This window comes from Crassostrea angulata, chromosome 1 (genome assembly GCF_025612915.1).
Source record: "Crassostrea angulata isolate pt1a10 chromosome 1, ASM2561291v2, whole genome shotgun sequence".
In the NCBI taxonomy this organism is placed as follows: Eukaryota; Metazoa; Mollusca; class Bivalvia; order Ostreida; family Ostreidae; genus Magallana; species Magallana angulata.
In genome coordinates, this window is record NC_069111.1 from 38,198,048 (window position 1) to 38,221,274 (window position 23,227).

At 33.5% G+C, this 23,227-nt stretch overlaps 1 protein-coding gene across 1 annotated transcript in view; it reads right to left on the minus strand.

Moving 5' to 3' along the window:
• Nucleotides 1-1,243: 1,243 nt before the first annotated feature.
• The window catches only part of LOC128155646 (calpain-9-like), a 31,708-nt gene continuing 9,724 nt past the window's right edge, over nucleotides 1,244-23,227 (minus strand). Inside the window, exons 17-37 of the mRNA XM_052817461.1 lie at nucleotides 23,082-23,168; nucleotides 16,965-17,064; nucleotides 16,768-16,837; nucleotides 16,493-16,672; nucleotides 16,321-16,393; nucleotides 15,966-16,134; nucleotides 15,579-15,662; nucleotides 15,077-15,162; nucleotides 14,887-14,964; nucleotides 14,013-14,182; nucleotides 12,500-12,633; nucleotides 11,810-12,018; nucleotides 10,551-10,587; nucleotides 10,108-10,179; nucleotides 9,696-9,786; nucleotides 9,031-9,095; nucleotides 8,343-8,411; nucleotides 7,667-7,742; nucleotides 7,312-7,425; nucleotides 6,688-6,746; nucleotides 1,244-1,374 (exon numbers count right to left, since the gene is read on the minus strand). Of these exons, the coding sequence (XP_052673421.1) occupies nucleotides 1,261-1,374; nucleotides 6,688-6,746; nucleotides 7,312-7,425; nucleotides 7,667-7,742; nucleotides 8,343-8,411; nucleotides 9,031-9,095; nucleotides 9,696-9,786; nucleotides 10,108-10,179; nucleotides 10,551-10,587; nucleotides 11,810-12,018; nucleotides 12,500-12,633; nucleotides 14,013-14,182; nucleotides 14,887-14,964; nucleotides 15,077-15,162; nucleotides 15,579-15,662; nucleotides 15,966-16,134; nucleotides 16,321-16,393; nucleotides 16,493-16,672; nucleotides 16,768-16,837; nucleotides 16,965-17,064; nucleotides 23,082-23,168 (2,137 nt within the window). The 3' untranslated portion in view covers nucleotides 1,244-1,260. The remainder of the gene's footprint in view (nucleotides 1,375-6,687; nucleotides 6,747-7,311; nucleotides 7,426-7,666; nucleotides 7,743-8,342; nucleotides 8,412-9,030; nucleotides 9,096-9,695; nucleotides 9,787-10,107; nucleotides 10,180-10,550; nucleotides 10,588-11,809; nucleotides 12,019-12,499; nucleotides 12,634-14,012; nucleotides 14,183-14,886; nucleotides 14,965-15,076; nucleotides 15,163-15,578; nucleotides 15,663-15,965; nucleotides 16,135-16,320; nucleotides 16,394-16,492; nucleotides 16,673-16,767; nucleotides 16,838-16,964; nucleotides 17,065-23,081; nucleotides 23,169-23,227) is intronic.

A 23,227-nucleotide genomic window follows, 5' to 3' on the forward strand; every position in this document is an offset into this window, starting at 1 on the left:
CTTAAAATGTCTTTATTGTCCTAAAGTGATAGAAACATATTGTTAGTAATAATTGTGTATACCATTCCTTCCTACGTGTATGCATAATTATATATTACGATGGTAGTAAAATGGAAAGGTTATTAAAATAATAATAATTCGTATAAAAATGCATATTTTTCTTTTTTGATATTGATATGCAATTTGCACCAGCTTTTTTTTAACGGTGAGCGTGTGTAAAATGAAATTCAAATTGACCTTCTTTTTTTTTAAAATGTTATTATACAATTGTTAATCTTATTCTGCGAAACGAATTTTGCTTCCTGTGAGGATGCAGGTTTAGTACAACAGTACGTATATCATTTTTATACGTCTATAGTTATGAATAAAAAAAGCCACCCACCAAACAAACACTTAGAGCTTAAATGTAAATAATATATATGAATATTAATACATGCATTGAAACAGTCCAATGAAGTCATAAGCTTAAGTAAGTACTGCACTAGTATCTAAATGTGACCTCTGATGAAAACCGTACAAAGCAGTATAAAACCGGGAAGTTGTTGTATGACACAGTCTTGAAAGTCATGATTATAGAAGTAGTCCATATATAATCCATGGTGTGTAAACACACCACTTTCCTTGCCAACATTATTATGTAATCTGTAAACGAAAATTGTGCACGTTGCTTGATAAATGTTCAAATGGTAATCGACAGTCTTTTATTATCTATTGCAATGGAACAGCAAGCATCACAGATCGCATGCCCTGTCAATATTTTGTCGGAATTCAGAGGTCGACAGGCACATTGTAACGTTCTGTTAGGCTATCAACAGCTCCGCAAACATTACCAAACAATGTGCTTAGATTGCCATTAAAACGCAAATATTTAGGAGATGAAAAACTTTGTTCCAACCCAGGGTTAGGCTAGGGCCATTGCATTAAGTCAAAGGTTTTTGCCATGTAGGTTTATCGAAACTGTTGAAAAAGTTGAGGCCCTTAGATAATGCACATTCTTTTAACTACATGTAAATTGTTTGTGAAGATGGGGGCGGCAAAGTAGTTGTAAGGGTCAAATTCACAACCATAAAGCCATAATTAAAAAATGCAACATGATAAAAATAGTACGTACTCTTCACCGTTAAATTACAGGAATTTTTTTGGTTATATATCAACCACTTGAAAAAATCCCAACATTTATATGAAATCATGAGTTTAAGCTTGTCAGCATGATATCTAATGTTACTTTGATTTCTACTTCAGCTGCTGGGATGTGCTATGTTAGGAGTCGGGATCTGGCTCCTCGTCAGCGATGACTTCACAAAGTATTCCGATGCCGATGATAGTTTGAGTTTCATCTACACTGGAGCCTACATCCTTGTGGCTATTGGCGGCCTAATAATGATAATCGGCTTCTTAGGATGTTGTGGCGCAATTAGGGAAAGCCAATGTATGCTGGGATGTGTAAGTTTCCCATCTGGTAAACTGAATATCCGATGATTATACAGACAATTAAAATCCAATACTTTATATTAGAAGTTAAAGGACGACGTCTTATTACCTCTCGCTCAACTAATTAATTATAACCACAGTGACAGAATGTGGCATTTGCATTGCTTGCTTGGGTGTAAAAGCACTCTAACGAAAACTGAAAATACATGAACACATTAAAATTAATTCTATTAGCTCCTTTAAACAACTTTAGTTTACTACAGTACATGTAAATTTAAATGTTCGGTCATTTTCGTTTCGTTATGACTCCTGGCTAAGTACAGTGTAAAGTCATTTATATTCATGGATAATTTCGTGAGGATTTATTTTCGTGGATTTTTTTAAATTTTATTTTACTAATAAATAATTACTCTATTCAACCTCATAATTGAGTTTTCAACTCAGATCCATGGAGCAGTGATGACTTTATAGTTCAAGCGCCTGCTTTGAATTTATAACCCCTTTACCCCGAAAAAACTATACCTACTAGTATTATTTATGTATTATAATAAATGCCAATAAATGTGGGTACGAAGATTCACAGACTACACGAAATAGACCTATAACCAATTTGTCTTGATGTACTTTGGTGACACGCGTACATGTATTCTTAAAAAAGCTGTCGTTACAGTTTGGTATAATAAAGCAGTCTTATTTGTCTCTTTAGTTCTTTTTCCTGTTATTCATCATCTTTGCGGTCTTACTTGGGGCTGGAATCTGGGCAGTTATTTCGAAAGATGAAGTAAGTATAAAGAATTAAACTGCATAAATAACTCAGATAATGATTTTATTTACTATAAATATAATTCTGAGTATATAGTGGTCAAAGTGTATACCATCAACGCTATTCCATTTTCAATGTTTTTGTACACGCTATAAAACTTTCTTCTTCAGGTACGGTCAATAGTGAAAGAAGTATTAGATAAACAGATTGAGCGAGCATGTGACCCTAAAGAACCCAACTCGAAGAGTTTGAACTTTCTTAACCACGTACAGGAACAGGCAAGTGTTTGGCTATTGTTTGGACGGAAGGGATGGCATCATTTTATCTACAACGTTTACCATTTTGATTTAAAGAGTTTAAAGGACGTAGACACGATATTAGATGAAAATTTTATCAATATGTGTAAAATGGTTTACTTGACGTCCATTTTGAATGATTCACCAAAATTTGAATGTTAGAAGTCAAGATATAAGCGAAATACAGAGGAAAGAAGTTGTTGTTATGTAAACAAAGCTCTAGTCTTATATTTGTTTACAAATAATGTAAAGTAATTACCTTTTTTGACAAAATAGCTTGTGTCAGACAGAGTAAACTGATTCAATAAGTTCATAAATATATTATCAACAGCAAAAAGCAACATAAGATTGAAACTTATACCAATACAACACATATGTAAACAATAACAAGACTCGAGTTTTGTTTACAAAACAAAGAATTCTTACCTCTTCAAATAACTGCTTGTAACTCAATTTTTGACTTTCAAATTTTACAAAGCATTAAAACATTCATGTTGATAATTAAAGACATTACAAATGAAAAAATAATTTTTAAAAAAAATTTAAGCTCAAATCATGATTAATTAATTAAGTCCCTTTAATTTCATGATATATGTCTTGAGTCTTTGTAGTCTATTACATTGGGAACTTTTTGTCATTGTCATTTGTCAAAATCGATCATATTTCTGAATTATTGTTAATGAAGAGCTAATATGCTGCTTTTTAATAGAAAGTAACAGTATAGCTTTGGCTTCACGGAGAACGATGTAAAATTCACGTGACATAGCACCTGTAACGCATTACATTGTAAGCGCGTGTTTGTTCTTTTGTCGAACATTTGAACAATTGCTGTATCATGCTGAAATTTATGACAATATTAAAGCATGCATCATTCTTCTTTGAAGATGACAGATAAAGTGATGATATAACATGTAATTTGTGTTTACCTGTGTATACATGAACATACTAATGATATATATTTATATAAGTTTTAATGTATTTTCTAGTTCCAATGCTGTGGGGTCAACGGTATAATTGATTACAAAGATTTTGCCACGTGTAATGCCTCCACCTCAGAACCTTGCCTTGCGTTAAACATCAACAATGTAAGAACGATCTTAAACTTCATCCAACTTTTTCCACTGATAAAGTTCATTATTGGGCTTCGGCCTTGCTTATATCGTTGAAGAGTGCGGGGGCCTTTAAACGAAGGAGGCCTTCAAGATGCATTCTCAACATTAAAGTGGTTAATGTTCCAAAATCTCTTTCTCATTTAACAAGGAAGCATGCTCTAGAGTAAAGAAAATATTGCCTTATTTTTGACAGAGTTGTATATTGTACTGGTACCATATGCTCATGATTTAGAATTCTGTCTCTCTTTATATCAATAAAATAAGAAAGTTGAATAATATACATGCACATTAGTTGAATATCGTATTTCAGTATTTTGGAGAGAGTACATGTACTAGTTAACATGCCGTCCTCATTTATATCAAGGAAATAATAACTTGTGGCAAGACTTAAGACTAAGAGTACCCCCCCCCCCCTCCTTCCATGGAAATACATCAAGAAAGTTTAATATTATACATTATACAGCTGCAATGCTCAGTTTTGCGGGTTTTTTTCCATTTGTACAGGGTTGCTTAGACAAAGCTAGCGCTTGGTTCGAACAGAACATTCTCATTGTTGCTGGGGTAGCAATAGGAATTGCAGTGGTTTTGGTAAGACTTGATAGGAAATATGTACTTGTAAATTTTAAGTTAAAATATAATCATACCTCTCAGTTATCATTTTTCACTTAAAAAAACATTCCTCATATTTGTGTGAATTTCAATACTTTCTGATTGTTTGTAGATTTTGGGAATGATCTTCTCAATAGTGCTGTGCTGTGCAATCAGGGACATCCAGGCGTAAATGGTAAAGGCAAAAGTAAAATATGTAGATTAACAACAACTACGGTAAAGTTACATGTATGTTTGTAAAAAAAAAACAACCAAGGTAACTATTGATTACAATAATGGTACCATTCCAATTTTCATTTTTCCGTAATACATTAATTTAAGGTAATATTCCTTTACATTATCATAAAGTTTTTAATTTTAATCTTATATAAGTAATTGTTTTTCATTTTAATAAAAAGCTGTGTTACATTGTATTAACAGTAGTATTGTGTTTTACATTACATGGTTTTCATTTGAAAAAAGAAAGAGCTGTGTTGAAATTAATAATTCAGTTCAAACCTATTCATATGTATTCTCTATTAGGTGTGGGAAAACCCTCGATCACCATTTGGCAGGAAGACTCATTCAAAAGCAGCAGCAATATTTGTCAGATGTTGTAAATGGTGCCTTTTATGATTTTTGCTATGTGTTTTTATGTGCTTGGAAGCAAGTGGGCTCTACCTTAACCTACGTTCCATTTCTGTATGTGAAATAAAAAAAAACCTCTCGATACTGCACGGCAACAGGTTTCATTGAATCCACCTGAATTTATCTACATCACATAATTGATAACAGGAAATTAGTAACTACTTTGTATACACAGGACAACAGAAAGAATATTACTAAAATGACATATGTTATTTGTATGCATGGAGATTATTAGACAATGTGTGTAAACGATTAAAATAGTCACGTGACTGACAGTCGATCTTGTGCTTCATTGGTAGCAGATGGTCTGAATTGTTTCATGACGTTCACATCATTGGGGAAAAATCACGAACCAAGAATAAGATCATTAACTGTATGTCATTGCTAAATGAAAGTGCAATATAAAGATTAGACTTCGATGTATCATGGGAATGAAGCAAGAACTCTTACTTCCGTTTTTTTGACTTCCGGTCTAATTTTTCTCGTTCTACAATATCGCTCTAGTTCACAGTGCCTGATTTTAATCCCAGAGGCGCCGAAAACGATGAACAAGATCTCTCAACCAGTGAAACTTTAAATAAGAAGTTTTAAACCGTATGCATACTTTGTCTTCGGTTAGTGAATGGTAGATAAAATATAAATGAATCTCGTGAATGTTGTAAAATTTTGTTAAATCATACACAGGTTTTGTTTGTGACACATATGCATCTTCAATGTATGTATACTATTTTTTGATTATCGTGATTTATTAATATAAGTGTACACTTGATGTAAATTAACTAGTATTGTATTTAGTTGTTTTTATCAACAGTTTTTCTATTACTTAAAATTAGTTAGATTTATTTGAAATTTTAGTGTATATGCACATATGTTAGTTGTTGCTTTTTATACCTGCTAGTTACCTAGATATTTATCTTTTTTATGTATCATCTACAAAAAAATATTGTTCTAAGTTTTTGAGCAATTTTATGTTTCCAAATATTTAAAAAAAGGAAATTTTAAAACAAATTGAAAGTTCGGTTTTCAGCAATATCATGACAGAATTTATAAAAAAAAAATCAAACAACTTTGAATAATTAATTAAAAGGTGGTGATATTTTTCTTAAAATACGAAAATTAACAGGTGTAGTACTTAATGTTATTGCAAGTTTTTAAATTTATCTAAGGTATTGACTGAAGTGATGGATGACAATTTACAAGTCAAACTTTTTTTTAACATTATTTGGGATTTTAATCATTAAACTAGAAATGTATTGACACAATTTGTTATTTATGACAAATGGTAAAGAAGAAGACAAAACATCACATGGTTGGCATACACGAATATATTGCGGGCAAAAAATATATAATTCAATACACACTTGTAGATCTAGCCCCAATAGCTTTTTCTCTTTTTACAACATGCTATTTTACGAAGCAATGTGGACAATGGGGCCTCTTTTTAAAATCATTTTTCCAGCTACAAACATCCATTATGAGGGCGATGGTTTTGAAATCAGAATAAACTGTCCCATGAGAGGATTGTCTTTTAGCAGATCATTTTGAAACTGCTTTCAGGAGTTCATTCATGCATAAATATGGGCACACAAAACCTAAAATAGAAAAAGGCGATTAGAATGGTCCCGTTACATGATTTGATATGAATACGTTAAGCTTCAGAACACAGCTTATTTAATTATCAATAAAAAGCAACGGTTATAATTTTCCAATAATTTGGAACACATCAAGCAGATACAGAAAGCGGGAACGAAAGCGCGCAACGATGATCCGAATAAAGTACAAAACGGAACCAATATCGATTGCCGGATTGAAAAATGAAAGGATTCATATGAAAACAATTGTTAGTTACCTCCGGTAATGAGGGCGAATCGGTGGCAGCTCTCTCTTTGAGTCGACGTCTGTAGAGCTCTAGAAATCGATACAGAGTAATTAACTCATCAAACATAACCAATAGATTCAATCTGACATGATGGTGGCCGACGGATGGATGGATAATTCATTAATAGCAGAAAAGACCCCCAAAATTGCAGATAAACTATAACCCTATAGACGTAGAAAAAACCCACCACTGCAACACAAGAGATGCGAGTGAGTGAATCCTTCGAGGCTAGCCCTATAAGATCAAGCGATATTGCATGTTCACAACACTTTTTTACTTGTATTTAGTATCTGATTCCATTGCTTAATGTTTCGATTCCATTACGTTTTGTTCCTTATCAGACATTTCTCCGTACAAAGCAATGTGGAGAGATATGGGAGCTAGTCACATACTTTTGCAATGGTTGGTTGTTTAATGAACGGGGGGTAAATTCATTCCAGCCATTATCTAACGACCATCCGCCAATATCTCCGTTATACAGTGATTTCTATTGATTTTATAGTTTTACTCATGGGATAGTCCTAGTAAACGATGCTGGTAATCAAACAAATCACTAGCAATATAACAACAATAGGACGCCATTGCTCAACTTACGGTGACCCGTGACGATCTTGATCACACAGTTCATGAACCTCTCCAGGGTCAAGGCCTCTCCGAGAGAGAACCGTATAATTAGTGCCTCTATCGTTTTATTGCTACCCGTGATGCCTGAAAATTAAAAGACGAAAGAAGTAAATTTGTTTGTTTTTGATTCACATTTCTTTGGAATAATTACTTTGTAAAAATTATTAATTATCAGTTAAGGTTAAAGTTGAAAGTCCCGAAAGTTCGATTAATATTTTTTTTTTTCGATTAATATATTCATATGTATGAAATCGAAATTCACATTGACGTAGGTTGTACACGCGTACATGTACATGTACATGTATAAGATAACCCTCATTCTTACCTAAAGTTTTCAGGGCATTTCTCAAGCAGAATGTGTCCATTTCTAATTTTCCATCACTAAACTGGTTGAACACGTTCTAAACAACAAATATCAACAAGTGTTGAATAAAAGAAATAAAAGAAAAATACACACTAGTCTTGTTGCAACAATGAAAGCAATTAAGATATATTGACAGGAACGTGAAATATCTCTATTTAAATTTGAGTCAAATATACTTAGCCAGCCATCACATGGATTCTGTAAACAAACCATGCTTGAGTTTTAACAATGTTGCATGCTTCTATCTGCATTATTTTCAATGACAAAACAGGACTTTGGACAAATAAAATAAATGTAGAAAACAAATTACTGTTTTCACAGTTGCAAAAAGGAAGACAGCACAAATAAAGAACTTTGAGAGGGACCTCTACACTGGCTGTAAAGTTATATTGCAACTTGTGTAAACAAACTTTTATGTTACTGCTGTATTTAAATTTGGGATCTGTAGTCTCATGTTTAATCGACTAATTATCAACAACATACAAAGTTAGTCAAAGATATATATCCATATCAATAAATTCGCAAGAAATTCTAATCTGGAAACTGCGTCGTATTGTCGTAAAAAATACATTCGTGATGGTGTGTGGAAAACCCTTAATCAATGATCTGGGCGCCATTTCGTCAATTATGCTCGTACCTGCCACATCATGATCTTGCACATTAAGTTGCTGAATTCGTCGTAGTTAAGTTTCCCGCTAAAATCGATCTTCAACATCTTAAGGATAAATGATACTTTCAAATTTGTAAACAGTACAATTGTTTTTACTAAAGAAGAGTGCATAAGAAAACCAGTATCACTATAAACAAATAGTTCTTTTAGGGAAATGTTCGAGACAGAATGATTGATCATCTATTGATTTAAATTCCTCTCCAGAACATTTTACAGTTTCTAACATTTAGGAAAAATCAAATAATAAGTTAAAAATTTGCCAAAACGTACGATACGATATTGGGCTCGATATATGAAATCTATCAGTAAATGTAAAATATATACATTTGTAAACTAAAATAATAGTTTAACTTGCGTTTTAGTTTAAAATTTGCAAGAGATGAAAACAATATTACATCACACATAAAGCGTTCACACATTCGCGACTAAAAGAAATCTATCAGTGGCGTAGAGTCTTTAATACAAGAACGAAAATAAATGCATGTATTTTTCATAACATCGTCGCAAAATCGATAATACAAAAAATCTTCGTCTAAAACACCTGTAGATGCCTGAAATCTACAGTACTGAAAGAGGTGTTGCGTATTTCAGTTTTGTTGTTGTTCTCTTACTTAAACTCTGTCTCTTTGGTAAAATCTTCCATTAAAAAGGATACGTTTGTTATTGAAATTGCCGCTTTGCAAGCCTCCAGAGTCAGTTGGATTGGTTTAAATTGGAAATCTATGATTAAATGGAATTAATAATCCATATTTATACTATGTGGAGTGATCCTCAAAAAAGGATAAGAAAAACAATCGGAAATTCTTAATATATATACATGTATTTCTACAATGATGATCGATTTCTTTAAAAGCATCCAATTGCAAATTTTTCAAAGTGCAGTCGTCAATGAATATTTCATGATCAATTTGATTCTATTTTGAAAGCAAACACGATATCATACAAAGGAAAAGTAAGATTCCTTGGCCTACTTTTATTGAAATAAGGTCTCCAAGTTCGATCAATATGGAAGTTAATGTTTTGTTCACTGTTCTTTGATATTGTTTACAAAAAAATGTAAAAATCTGTTCAATGCCGATTTTAATTTTTATCATTTGCTTTCGGAAATCCTTTTGTACTGAAAATGACTTCTGATTTTAGAAACCTTTTGCAACAAAAAGTGGTCTCATTAACAGATCCCAAGCCATTTCCCAGCAAAATCAGTGATTGTGCGCCCTAAAGACAGAAATCATATGAATGAAAAATTGATTGAACATCGCTACTCAAGTTAAGGATAATGGGTTTCATATCGATTTAATTTGGCTTCTTTTGACATCTTACTGGTAGTTTCCTGAAAGCAACAAGAGTAGGACTGGGAGCGCATGCGCGACTGTAAAAGCTTTTGAAGTCCCACAGCATCCAACCGATTCGTCTAAAATGAAAACACCGAGAAAAGAATGAAACACAATACTTGCTAAAGTACAAACATATGAGCGAGAAGTCCACTTTAACATTTTGTAATGTATTGCTCTTTGTACCCATAATTAAACGGGCTCAGCCCCTGTGAATGCATTACAAATTTATAAATATATAATTGCATCAGTCTTCTTAAAATAAATTCAGTTTTTGTATTTGACACATATCTGATATGCATAAACTTGCATAACGCTTTTGTTCAGAAAAATATCCAAATTGTTTCGATGTTAATTCAATGAACTGTAGATTTCCATTCTTACTATAATTATATGTTTACCTGTTTTGTAAGAGCACAGAACCGTTTATGCAGCGTGTATCTGGCATCTAAGTCAACAAACTTCTCTTGTGGCTGCAAAAAAAAAATCAATAGAGAGAGAGAGAGAGAGAGAGAGAACGATGAAACCAAATGAGGTTTGTTTAGTGTCTTATCATGAAACTTTTACTCGTTCATGTACATATCTACATGTACGTGTGCAAGCTAAATGAACTGCAAATATAAAATCTTTTAATGCTAAATTATTGATCATTAAAAAAAATGCTCATCCGGTGTATTTATTCAAGGTACAAATGAATATTAGTTAACTGCTTTGTGTCAAAAATAGTTTACCCAGATATCAAACATCAATTGTTCAAGCTGTCGATGATGGCAGCTTCCAACACTAGTACTTGCTAAACCTGTGTAGATTTACTTGAATGAGACATATGGCACATGTAACTTACCGGTATATACAACATCGTATCTTCGTCATCCAGCTCTCTAGAACACAAATATGTATACAACATGTATAACAAAATTTATTTATTTTCATTTATTGTCATTTATACTACAAAATAGTAAAGCACAAGAAAAGCGTACATATAAAATTAATTTGAACAAGGAAATTAACTGTGATTTATTTTTATTACTTAAAAGCAACTTGAATGTACATGTATATGTTCTTATTTTTTTTTTTTACCGATCAGTTGTTAGGGAGTTTAATAAGGAACTATACTATGTAACATGTACATGTTGGATGCAAACAATATCCGCTATTCTTTTATTAAGTGTTTTCAATGGCAAACACTTCAATTGTTAAATATACTATATTTAGTAACAGATTGATTAAAGGGCAATTTACAATGACTGGATCGTTAATTCTTTAAGTAAATCCTAATTCCAAAATAAAATTAATACTAGTATGTCATTTACGATAAATAAAAAGGCTGTATGGTCAAACTTTTGCCCCTTTACCATTTAGATATGAATTTTCCAGCTTATTAATGAATTAACTAATTATTTGTAAAGATACAAGTAATTCGCTTTCAACTGGCTTTCAATGTCTATTTTCCCATATTCAGCTATATACACTGCGTTTTATGTAGTAGGTTAGAAAAGTCTTAAAATGGTCATCAATATTTAACACTTTTAACTTTTACATCAAGAAAAACGCAAATAAAACGTTACCGAGAATAACACAAGCTCGTTGGTAGAAAAAAAGTCAACATTATAATTATACAACTTTTACTATTTACTTATTCATATCTATCAAAAGATAAATGGTTCTGATTTGATTAATGACAAACGACAAGAATAACAAGTTTGGGTTCGTTTTTCTTTTTCTTGATTTGTAATGTTTTGTTGTGAATGTTTTGAGGAGTTTACTCAACCCATGAAACACCTGTGTTGCGCAGTTTGCATACATTACCGCCTACACATTGCCATTTTATCTATACCGTACAGGAAAGTCTGCCTTCCTTAGCTTTGTCAGACTTGTGACATCGCAATAACAAACCCACAGCTCTCTTTGCAAACAAATACACACCTTTTTTTCTCTTTACCTATTTTTGCACATACAACACACAGCTACATTAACCTGCACAAAATTTCTCCTATCGATATCATAACATGCCAGCCTTACGAAGTCATCTTATAAAAGTGACATCTATGGAAAATAAAATCAATATTTTTTTTTATAGTTTATAACTTTCAAGTGACCTACCGCATTCTACATTTGCCAGAAGTAAATATTCTTATAAGGTATTTTCCCTCTACATTAGGGTAGCTCGTCACCGGAAGAATGACGTAAGATCCGGCGGGAAGTTTGAAGAATCCCACGTTCTCTCTTTCCGTCTTAAACCCTGTAGTGGCATACAGTTTGTTACTGTTGAAAAACTTTGCGGTCAATCTTGAGGACTGTCCGGGGGTAACCTATTAAAACAAAAGTAACTAATTTTTAAAAACATAACCTTCATAAATACAATAATTTTAAACATTTCAAACCACTAGGCATTTCGAAAAACTTTTGTACAGATACCAATTTTGTAGTTGTCAACAGAAAATGAGCCAAACAAATATAAGACACGACAAAACATTTAACTGAATTTTTTTTTATATAAATCTTTGGCTCAGTGTCTTGGGAAAAACTGTATAACCGGAAAACTATTATAATAATATAAAAAATTATGTTTATATAATATATGTATATATAATGTTACATCAGGGTTGTCTCTAAAAATTGAAATAGAAGGAAGAAATGAAAAATTAGAAGGGGGTCATGGGGTCTTGCTTATATAGCTACATTGCATTTAAAATGCAATAATAGCCGGGTAATTAAGGCATCATATCCCCCCCCCCCCCGGGTCTCAGAGACAACCCTGATTATGTTATGGTCGTGTACAGTTCGCCTTACCTGATAAATCAGACAGCCACAGGACAGAAACCGCCTGTTGTCGCCACATAGGCGGTACTTCTGCATCAGAGCTATGACGACACAGCAAGGAGACGGCACCTCCAGATAAAACTGGTTGTTGTGCCACAATAGAGCTGAAAACCGAAAGACACAGAGAAATTGCACTGAAATAAATACTGTCTTTACATATTTATCATAATGTAGTATTGATACATGTATAATCTTAATTCCTGAGAAGTATTTTATTCCAGAGGGAAAAATCGAAGAATTATTAAACAAACTAAAAAGCAAAAATCATTTGACTTCCATGAGTACATTTAATATGATTTCGCAGTATTTAGTATTTTCTTATGAGTAGGGATGATGCTTTTTGTTTTTCAGGCAACGGCTTTTAAATAGTCAAAGTCTTTTGAAGACAACCCTAGAAGTGAGGTTAGTTTTTTTACTTTAAGAGACAACCCTCAGGCTAGCTGTATGGTTAACGTTAACGCTCTGACTGTTGGATACAACTCTAGCTGTATGATTAACGCTCTGACTTTTGGATACAACTCTAACTGTATGATTAACGCTCTGACTTTTGGATACAACTCTAACTGTATGATTAACGCTCTGACTTTTGGATACAACTCTAACTGTATGATTAACGCTCTGACTTTTGGATACAACTCTAACTGTATGATTAACGCTCTGACTTTTGGATACAACTTTAACTGTATGATTAACGCTCTGACTTTTGGATACAACTCTAACTGTATGATTAACGCTCTGACTTTTGGATACAACTCTAACTGTATGATTAACGCTCTGACTTTTGGATACAACTCTAGCTGTATGATTAATGCTCTGACTTTTGGATACAACTCTAGCTGTATGATTAACGCTCTGACTGTTGGATACAACTCTAACTGTATGATTAACGCTGTGACTTTTGGATACAACTCTAGCTGTATGATTAATGCTCTGACTTTTGGATACAACTCTAGCTGTATGATTAATGCTCTGACTTTTGGATACAACTCTAGCTGTATGATTAATGCTCTGACTTTTGGATACAACTCTAGCTGTATGATTAATGCTCTGACTTTTGGATACAACTCTAACTGTATGATTAACGCTCTGACTTTTGGATACAACTCTAACTGTATGATTAACGCTCTGACTTTTGGATACAACTCTAACTGTATGATTAACGCTCTGACTTTTGGATACAACTCAAGCTGTATGATTAACGCTCTGACTTTTGGATACAACTCTAACTGTATGATTAACGCTGTGACTTTTGGATACAACTCTAGCTGTATGATTAATGCTCTGACTTTTGGATACAACTCTAGCTGTATGATTAACGCTCTGACTGTTGGATACAACTCTAGCTGTATGATTAATGCTCTGACTTTTGGATACAACTCTAGCTGTATGATTAATGCTCTGACTTTTGGAGAAAACCCTGGCTGTATGGTTAATTTAGACTGTAGGCGACAACCCTAAATGTATGGTTAGTGCTTTGACTCACGTGAAGAGGCTGCCCCTCCCGCGTTGTACCCCCTCCGCCATTCCCGGTGCCCCACGGCGGCCGCCCACGACTTCCGGTGGTGAATGGACGGCTCACATTTCCAACATTCCGGACTCAGGTGACACACCTCCAGCATAGTGAAAATGTTGGAGAAATCGACAAAGGACATCCTGGAATTAAACCATACGTAAATTCAATTAATATACGTGTATATTAAAGTTCACCTTCAAACAAACTGTTTTGTGTTCCTTTCCGATCGACTGACAAAAAAGCCTTTTATACTCTTGAAATTTTTAATCAACAGCCTTTGGAAGTATTTTTTGGTTGAAAAGCAATTTTCCTGCACTCCAACAACTGAGTCGGAAAAAGGCATAGATTTTAACATTAACAGCTGCAAATACTTGCACATTATTTGTGAGTACGGATTAAATTAATTACTTTGTTTAAAGAACATTGGGGAATAAGATAGATCAAATGTCTGTTAAATTGATAACAAAGACTAAGTGTTAAAATTGATTTTCAAAGGACGTTGTTGAAAAAGATGACACATAAATGTATGTCTATTGGTTTTATGGTAAAATAACAGATGCCCGTGTAAAAATAGTAACATTCTTTTTTTTTGGGGGGGGGGGATAATTGAACACAAGACAATTATATTACGTGATTCAAGAATCCATGCAATATAGAATGCAAGAGCAGTAACTCTAATTAGGCTATAATACACAAGAAGATTTAAAATAAAATCAAGCTATTGATATTTGCGCAAATAACAATCAAATTAATGTAATTTTTGTAATTGCATTTCATTTTAAATTTATTGTGAAAGTTTTTTTTTGGCATGACTCAATTGATTTTGCAGTAAGATTGAGCTGACCAGAATTCGCCGTCATCAGCCTTGTCTGGTCTCAGTCGTTTACGGAGGTCCTCGCTCAAAGCTTCCCAATGGGGGGACCTTCAAAGTAAACCACACCATATTTAACATTCGTAACGATGTATATTACCTGTCTTAATCAAAATATGAACACGATAGTTAAGTGCGTTCGCTATATAACAAGTATAATCACCCGTCGCTCCAAGCTCCGTTCCACTCAAAATGACCCCAGGGATTTCTTAGTCGAATTAATATGATCATTCCATTTTTAACAGGAATCTGAAGAAAAAAAATAAAATGTGTGAAGATCTGTTATGAAGTATTTCAATTAGGACATAAAAAATTCTACAAAAATTTTTAACAATAATTGTGACCTCAATGTAACCAAAATATATATAGTGATACAATCCCTAAAATCAATTATGATTCTATCCTTGAATGAAATATATTATGCCGAAATTCAACGTTTAAACCTAAACAATGTGAGAGAAAATACGTTTGCCAGGACACCCGATCGCAAATATTTGTCGTCGCGAACCAGAGCATGAAAAAATAAATTTTTTACTTAATCCAGAAATGCAATTTGAGTCTCAATGGAGAAAGTTTGATGTTCGAAACCACTGTGAAAACAGTGAGTAGCAAAATAGAATTCATTTGTCATTTGATGTTTTTAACATATTAAGGTGACCATTTACCTGGGCATATCCGGTAACACTGTACGCATGCCCAGTCACCAACCCGTTTGACAATCTCCTCCTCTGTCCTTGTGTCATATTAGTCTGCATTAAAACAAAATTTTAATGTAATTCATAGATACTAGTATATACCATTTCAGAATGTAAAAGGTCGTTAATTTACGTCCATCTCGTCAAAAACAGAGTGTAGAAAGCATCTACAGTAAAACATGTTTATAACGAAGTACCAGAGACGGGCAATTTTACTTCGTTATAAACATAATTCGTTATACCCGTCAAGTTTACAACATGCAATAAAGTCACGGGGAATGAAAATAACTTCGTTTTAAGCGTAAATTCATTATAAGCGTATTCGCTATAACCACGTTTTAATGTATAGGTTCTCACAGAGATGTAGGTACCGACGAGGGAGGCGTTGGTCATAGACACGTCCAGGAGACGCTGTATAAGGCGGGGGTTCTCGTACACCTGGTGGTTCTCTGTGACGCCACCCGTCAGGTCCTGGAGGGCCCAGTTAGTCAGACCACCGCTAGTGTTCTCGTACGATCCATAGCACCTACACAAATAGCACAGAAATTTCATATAAAGAAGAGCTTCTTTATAACATTTTTCTCCGGGCGAATTTAATATCGAAGTATTTTTGAAGATGACAAGAATTTGTAAACAGACAATATTATTTTCATAACAAACGCTACTGGATTTTTAGCATTTAATCTTAAAACAGTAGAAACTCGTTTCGTACTTTGCGTAAGCCTTTTCAAAAAGTGCTGGCCAGAATTCTTGCCGATCTGAACTTCTCAAATAAATTAGTTCCCCTGGAAAAGAGGGATGCAGTTTTAGTGTCAATGAAATTTCATCCAAGGCAAACGGTTATTATAATTGCTTTATGAAGTCATCGTTTCAGAAAAGTTTACCATTAATGGTCGGAAGACGGTCGTCGATGACAACATCAATCCACTCTCCGTACCTCCAAAACCGGAAGTGAAATATTCCCGCGTATTTGTGCGTGAAGCCTTGGTCTTCTGGGATGCATCTTCCGAGCAGTTTTGGTGTCAAAGTGAGGCAAGAAAAGGCGGCTACTAGCCAACAATTGCCTGCGAAAAAATCGGAAGTCGGTATACATGTTCCCCTCGCTATGCAAATGTAATTACCTGGCATTTGAAATGCATATGCATAACATTATACTTACCGAGCTTCCCTTGCAATAAGTCAAAGCGACTGAAGCCGTCGGCCGTGAATTTCGGATGAGCAGCAATTTCCTGAAATAGAAAAACAGGTAGATGCAGTGTCTGAATTGGAGTGACAAGATATAATATGTAAATATTTCAACCTAAGTTATAAAAACACATGTAAGATAAGACTATAAGATTGATAATTTAAACCTACGTAAGGTCTTTTCCAGATGATTGGTCCAATGTTAGGTCTGTAGCTATAGAACAAGGATTTATCATCTGCTGGGAAAGCAGGGTCCTCGAACAAAATACGTCTGTATAAATGACAGCAATTGAAACATTAATGATAAATTAAAGATTAGAATTCGAGCAACTAAAGTATATTATCAATGTTAGTTTCTATGCAATACTAGTACATTCCAGTGCAAATTAACTCACTTTTGAATACATATTTCACGAATTTTCTCAAAGGAAAGCGTCTCTTCATATTTATTTCCGATCATAGAAGAGGTCTTAGATGTATCGTGTACATTTCTTGGAATATATGGTTCCGGTCTTGCAAAGTTGTTCCGAAATCCATTAACCTCTGGTTTCCGGTTTGTTGGCACTGGAAAACTGAACGAAGTCAGTCCCCTCCTGGGACTTTCCATGCTAGCTCAATCACAAACACAGACTGAAATACACAATACCATATTCCAAGAACTCGTTATTTGGAAATAGTTTGTAATCGTGAATAAGATGACCTTGAAGTTCCTTTCACCTATAGTATACTTCTGCAACAGATCCGGTAACGAAGAATATTGACCCGGGTTGAAAATTGACCCGGGGTCATTTTTCAACGTCGAATATTGACCCGAGGGGTCATTTTTCAACGTTGAAAATTGAGACCAAGATCGTGAAATTTATACCCGGGGTCATTTTTCAACGGTGTGAAATTTTTTTTACTAAACTTTGATGATCTCGACACGTTGAAAATTGATCCTGTTGAGAATTGACCCTAACTTCAGAGTTTTGATCTGAACTGGAACTTACTCTACACGGTTTAAATGTACAATCATGAACATCTGTGAAAGTTTCAGTTTTAAAATTTGCATTCAGTCTGATACATATGCAGACATGGCTGATTTATTGTTGGTTGATATGTCCGATTGATTATTTAATTTTGAGACTGAAAATATGATATCCATTTATTATTACAATGTTTACTATGTAAATAAAGTTAAGGAGATACCCGTTTTCTTCGGAATGGAACGGGCTAGTCGGGTTTATCATTAAATTATACTACAATAAAGGAATTTTAACAAGTAGGCTTTCATCTACATATACAGGGGGGGGGGGGGTACGGTTGTAATGTTATATATGAAGAGGCATTCAAAAAGAATAGATTGAGATTACTCAAGTATACAATTGATAGAGAAACACTTGATAAAGTTCGGCTTTTATCAGACCTAGATTGGGATGGGGTGATGTTGTGAGGGGCAACTTATCATGGAAAACTCTGAATTGCTTAAACACCATTTTACATAGTGAACTTGGTTTGAAAACCTTACAATCTCGAAGGGATAAACATAAACTACTGTTTATTACAATAGCTTTGTTCCGTCTTCATGTAAATGTTGGAATAATTTTCATGCACAAACGAAAATTCCATAAACTTTATCCATCAAAACTTCAAAACAAAATATACCAATAGCTTACAAACACTTCAGTTTGGGGCAATAGGAAATAAAATATTATTTTACGTCAACTACGTAATAAAGCTAGTAATCTAAATTTTAAAAAACTTACTTATTTAAGGATATGTTAATTGATGAGAGTCGATGTTTATACTGTGGGTTTGAATCTGCAGGAATTATGATTTTTTTGGGATATCCAAAATACACTCAACAAAGAGAAGCGGTTTTTAATCAACTAAAAAAGTGTACCTTTTCATATTAACTATTATTCATATACATTATAGTAGTTCTGATTTTTGAGGTTTGTATCTCTGCAAGTATAATTGAAGGTGATAGTTTTGTTAATGTTGGTGAGTGAACATGTCTACCAGTTCAGTTCAGTTTATTTCGCTCACACTATGAATGGTATATGAGGTCAATTATTATATACAGTTCAAAAGTCAGAGGTACATTGTATAAATGAATAGATAAATAGTAGATAAATAGTAAATAAGCAGAAATATACAATGAAGATAGAAAAAAGTATAATAATGGAGGACAGACTATTATATCAAACTGTATATTTGGATGATAAAATAACATAATTTTTTTAACATTATGTCTTACAATTATATATGGTAAATGTTCAGATGATTATTTAATATCTAAGTATTTCTTGTCTTATATACACGATATTAAAAAATATTCTGTAAACAAATAATAATATATACTATGCCCATAGGTTATTTCATATCACCACTTCTTGGCTTTGTATGTTTCAAAGGGTTTACATAGACTATGTTGTTATCCAATCCATTTAAATTTCAATAAAAAACGTTTAAATTTAATTAATAATGTAGGTGCCTATCATAACAGAAAAAATACAACACTAAAATAATATCGGCTATCAAGATATATAGTTAAAACAGTATTATTCATGAAAGAGTATACAGTTGTTGACTGGGGTAGAGGGCAACAGTTGATCTGTCGGACCGGCTCGCAAACTGTTGCCCAAGGCCGAAGCCTGTTGCCCGAGACACAGTCAACAACTGTTTTGCTATACCCTTCTAATCAATAAAACGTTTTCGCGGAATGTGACGTCACCGGTCAACAGTCTTTTTTAACAGTCGATTTTAGCAGTTCCAGTCTAACAGTTCCAGTCAAACAGTCGAAATGCCGGACTTTTTTTCGTATAGAGTTATATAGTAACTGTTTTACAGGGGTATAACAATACATGTTAGCGTCTCATCATTCTGTACACTGTTATTGCCTGGATGGATGTGAATGAAAAATTCAGATAATCACAGTTTCAACAAACTGAGTGAGTGCAAACACAAAAATCACAAATCGACATACTGTAGATTTTGTATTTACACCCAGCCAAAAAATTTACAATGAACAGTATCAAATTTTCAATTAACTGGGTGAATGTAAAACCAAATTAAACAACATGACGTATTGTAATTTTTAAAAAAATATTTATATTTGTACACTTGTCCAGCTTATTAAAGAAAAGGAGTTTTACCAGTGTATTGAATAGTTTAACGTCTAACCATGTACACAAATATTCTGAAAAACATTGTTTTAAATATAGATATCAGACAAAACAGCATTATACGCTAAAGGTTTATTGCATTTTGAATAAAATAGTTATTACATATTTAAAGAAATGATTCGTTAATTCAAATAATGATCCCCCCCCCCCCCCCTTGAACCATAAATAAACATGTAAATCTAAAGAATAAATACGTAAAAACTGATAATTTTTAATCAAATAGACTCTAGTTGTAAATATTGATTTGTTAATTTGTGATTCTTTGCTGTTGAATTTTGAACCGGTTTCATGATCAAAATTCCACGATGCGGGTCAATTTTCAACAGATTAGGGTCTTTATTCAACACCTTTGGTCTCAATATTCAACGTTGAAAATATACCCCCGGGTCAATTTTCAACCCGGGTCAAAATTCTTCGTTACACCGGCTGGTTTAGCACATAACCGGTTATCATAGTATACCGCTAACCAAGATACCGAGTACATTGTTTATTGTTAGGATCAGGGTCTTGAAATATTTATGTAACAGTATGCTTAAAAAACATTCCTCAAAATATTGTTAGATATTTGGTTTATCTTTCTGAAGGTGCACATGATCGTATCATCGTGGTTCATTAAACTTTCAAAATACACTTTCAGTTCATTCATTAACATTCATGCATAAATTAATTTGATGTGTGGTAGGCAAGCCGTCTGATATTATCACCTTTATATATTATTTGTGTTTCGATCTTTGATAAGCATGCATATATTGTTAAAAATCTTATTACCCCCCCCCCCCCCCACCTCTCTATTTCTTCAATCTTCATTTGTCATTCTATCGAGGTCTTTTTTTTTTTTAAATCTAATATGTAACAATAGCTAGCGTATCTGTAAAATGACCTCTAATTGGACAATTTCCTTTGTCCTGTCTTTGTTGGATTCTGTCGGGTCTCATTATTAGGACCTTGTCCCCCAGTGCCCACCCGCCGGTCATCGACTCTTTACCCACAGATGTGGGTTTTATCTATCCAGAGCCCTGTGATTCCAACAAGGGTTTTAACCTCTTAACTTAGATTTGACGCCGATCATATCTATAAAATGTTTCTAAAAAATCAGTACCATTTGTAGATTTAAAAAAACCAGAGAGTGGAAGATATTCTTGTTCAATTGTTATTGACATTTAAATCTCTATCGTGAACACAGCTATCAAAATCAAAGTACATACTAACAATCATAACTGCCAATTGCATACTTCATTGTGTTTTGCTTGTTTGTTTTATTATGATAGAAAAGTTAGTTGTTACAGAACTACAGTATAAATTCTTTAAAAATTAATATACGCGAAAAGTTTGTCCACATTAACTTGATAATTCAAATTCCTGTCAACTGAAGTTCTAGCACAGAAAATAATAGTATAGAAAGTGGCGCAAAAATTGGCGCTAAATCTATTTCATACAGGTGTATATAACATTACTTTGTTTACTTACATCATAAAGGTTACATGTACATTACATGTCCAAAGTGATCTCACTATTCACACACTAATCCCAGTAGGTATGATTGTACATTATTGCATAGACTGACAACTCCTCAAATTTTTTTTTCAGCTGGTTAATAATTCTTGGCGACGTTTGTCCAGAAATTCTCATATAAATAAGTGTAAGTCTTGTCCATCTGAGCTATCTAACATCAACCCTGCGGAGAAAACGGTCCGAGTATTATATAGACTCCGGGGGTAGCCTGCACGAGGAGAGTAGCCGTTTAATAGCGAGAGAAGACGGGTCGACAATGCATAATATAATGGGCACCTGCTCTTCCGAAAAACCTGGGATATTTAAATCAACCAGACCAGTGTGTGTATTGAATACCATGTTGTTTGCACTCTGAATTTAGACAATAGCAATGCCTAGCTTTTTATGTATGATAATTCTTATTCTGTCAACCCTTCCAGGTACTTTGACATAATTGTTAGTTTGTAAACCAACAAAAACTGTCACAGTGTTTGACAGTAATTATGGACCAGAATCTCGAAGCTTCTCATTGTTAATTCACTGCAATACACAATTACCATCAGTAGCTCTATGGGGGTGATAAAATTCGCTGTTCTTAGGGCTATTTATCGGACTGCACAGGTATCACATAGTTAACCAAGTCTTCCACTTTGCAACTAAATAACACTGCCTGCATCTCTAATCACAAGATTGTAGAAAAGATTGCAGTTTAAAGTGGAATGCGTTCTTCAAATTTCAAAGCAATACTACTCAACATAAACTCAATCTACGAGTTTTTTTAAAAGATGTTTTATAATCCAACTTGTTTGAAAAATACGCGCATATGTTATATAAAATTCCCATTGCAATTCCATGAGAACAGATTACAACAACAATGTGTGTTAAATAAGGAATATCATATATCAAAACCATATTTTATCATAACATTTAATGGTTGATATATAAACATTAAAAATATACAAAGCATAAAAATATATTATTAAACTTTTTTCATAGACAACAAATCCACAACAAAAAATCTTATGAATATCTCTAAATATGAACTTAATGGTGTTTTATGATTTTCTATAAAGCAATAAAATATACAGCACTTCAAATATTTTATAACCAACAGACAAACTGATCTTAGGTCAAATTTGACACTTTTTATATCTGACCAAAAAAAACCAACTGCTCATTTTGAAAAAATTGTTCTTCAATATACCAGAGTAAAACAAAATTATTCACTTTAAAAGCATCTCTTAAAAAAACACAGCTTTTAAATGGCATGTATTATTTTTCATATACCTATCTTTTACATATTTACAGGATTATTTCCAACCCATTCATCACTGCAAAAGCAAACAGTGGTTATCTGGGGGACTGGACATATCACAGTTTGCAGTAGACCTAAGTACACAGCAACATATATAGATATATTTAGAATCTATATACAGCCACTCCTCATCCATTGGGAAGTTCATCTATGTCAAAATGGCAGATCTCTGCGGCCTCCTCGCCAATAGAGTGACGAACATGGAGTCTGAAAGAGAACGTGTACACGTTTAACTCAGGCACAAATCATATGTACATGTATTTCTGTGAAGGACATTATGTTTTTGTTTTGTTGGAAGGCAAGGGAATGGCTTACTTTAAATCATCTTCGGTGATGGTCCCATTCTGTATCATCCAGTCAACTTCTTTCAAATTCTTAGCACCGAAATTTTCTACACATTGTCTGGAAAGTAAACAGCAATGTTCTTGTCAATAATGGTACAGCATTTTAAAAACGGTGAC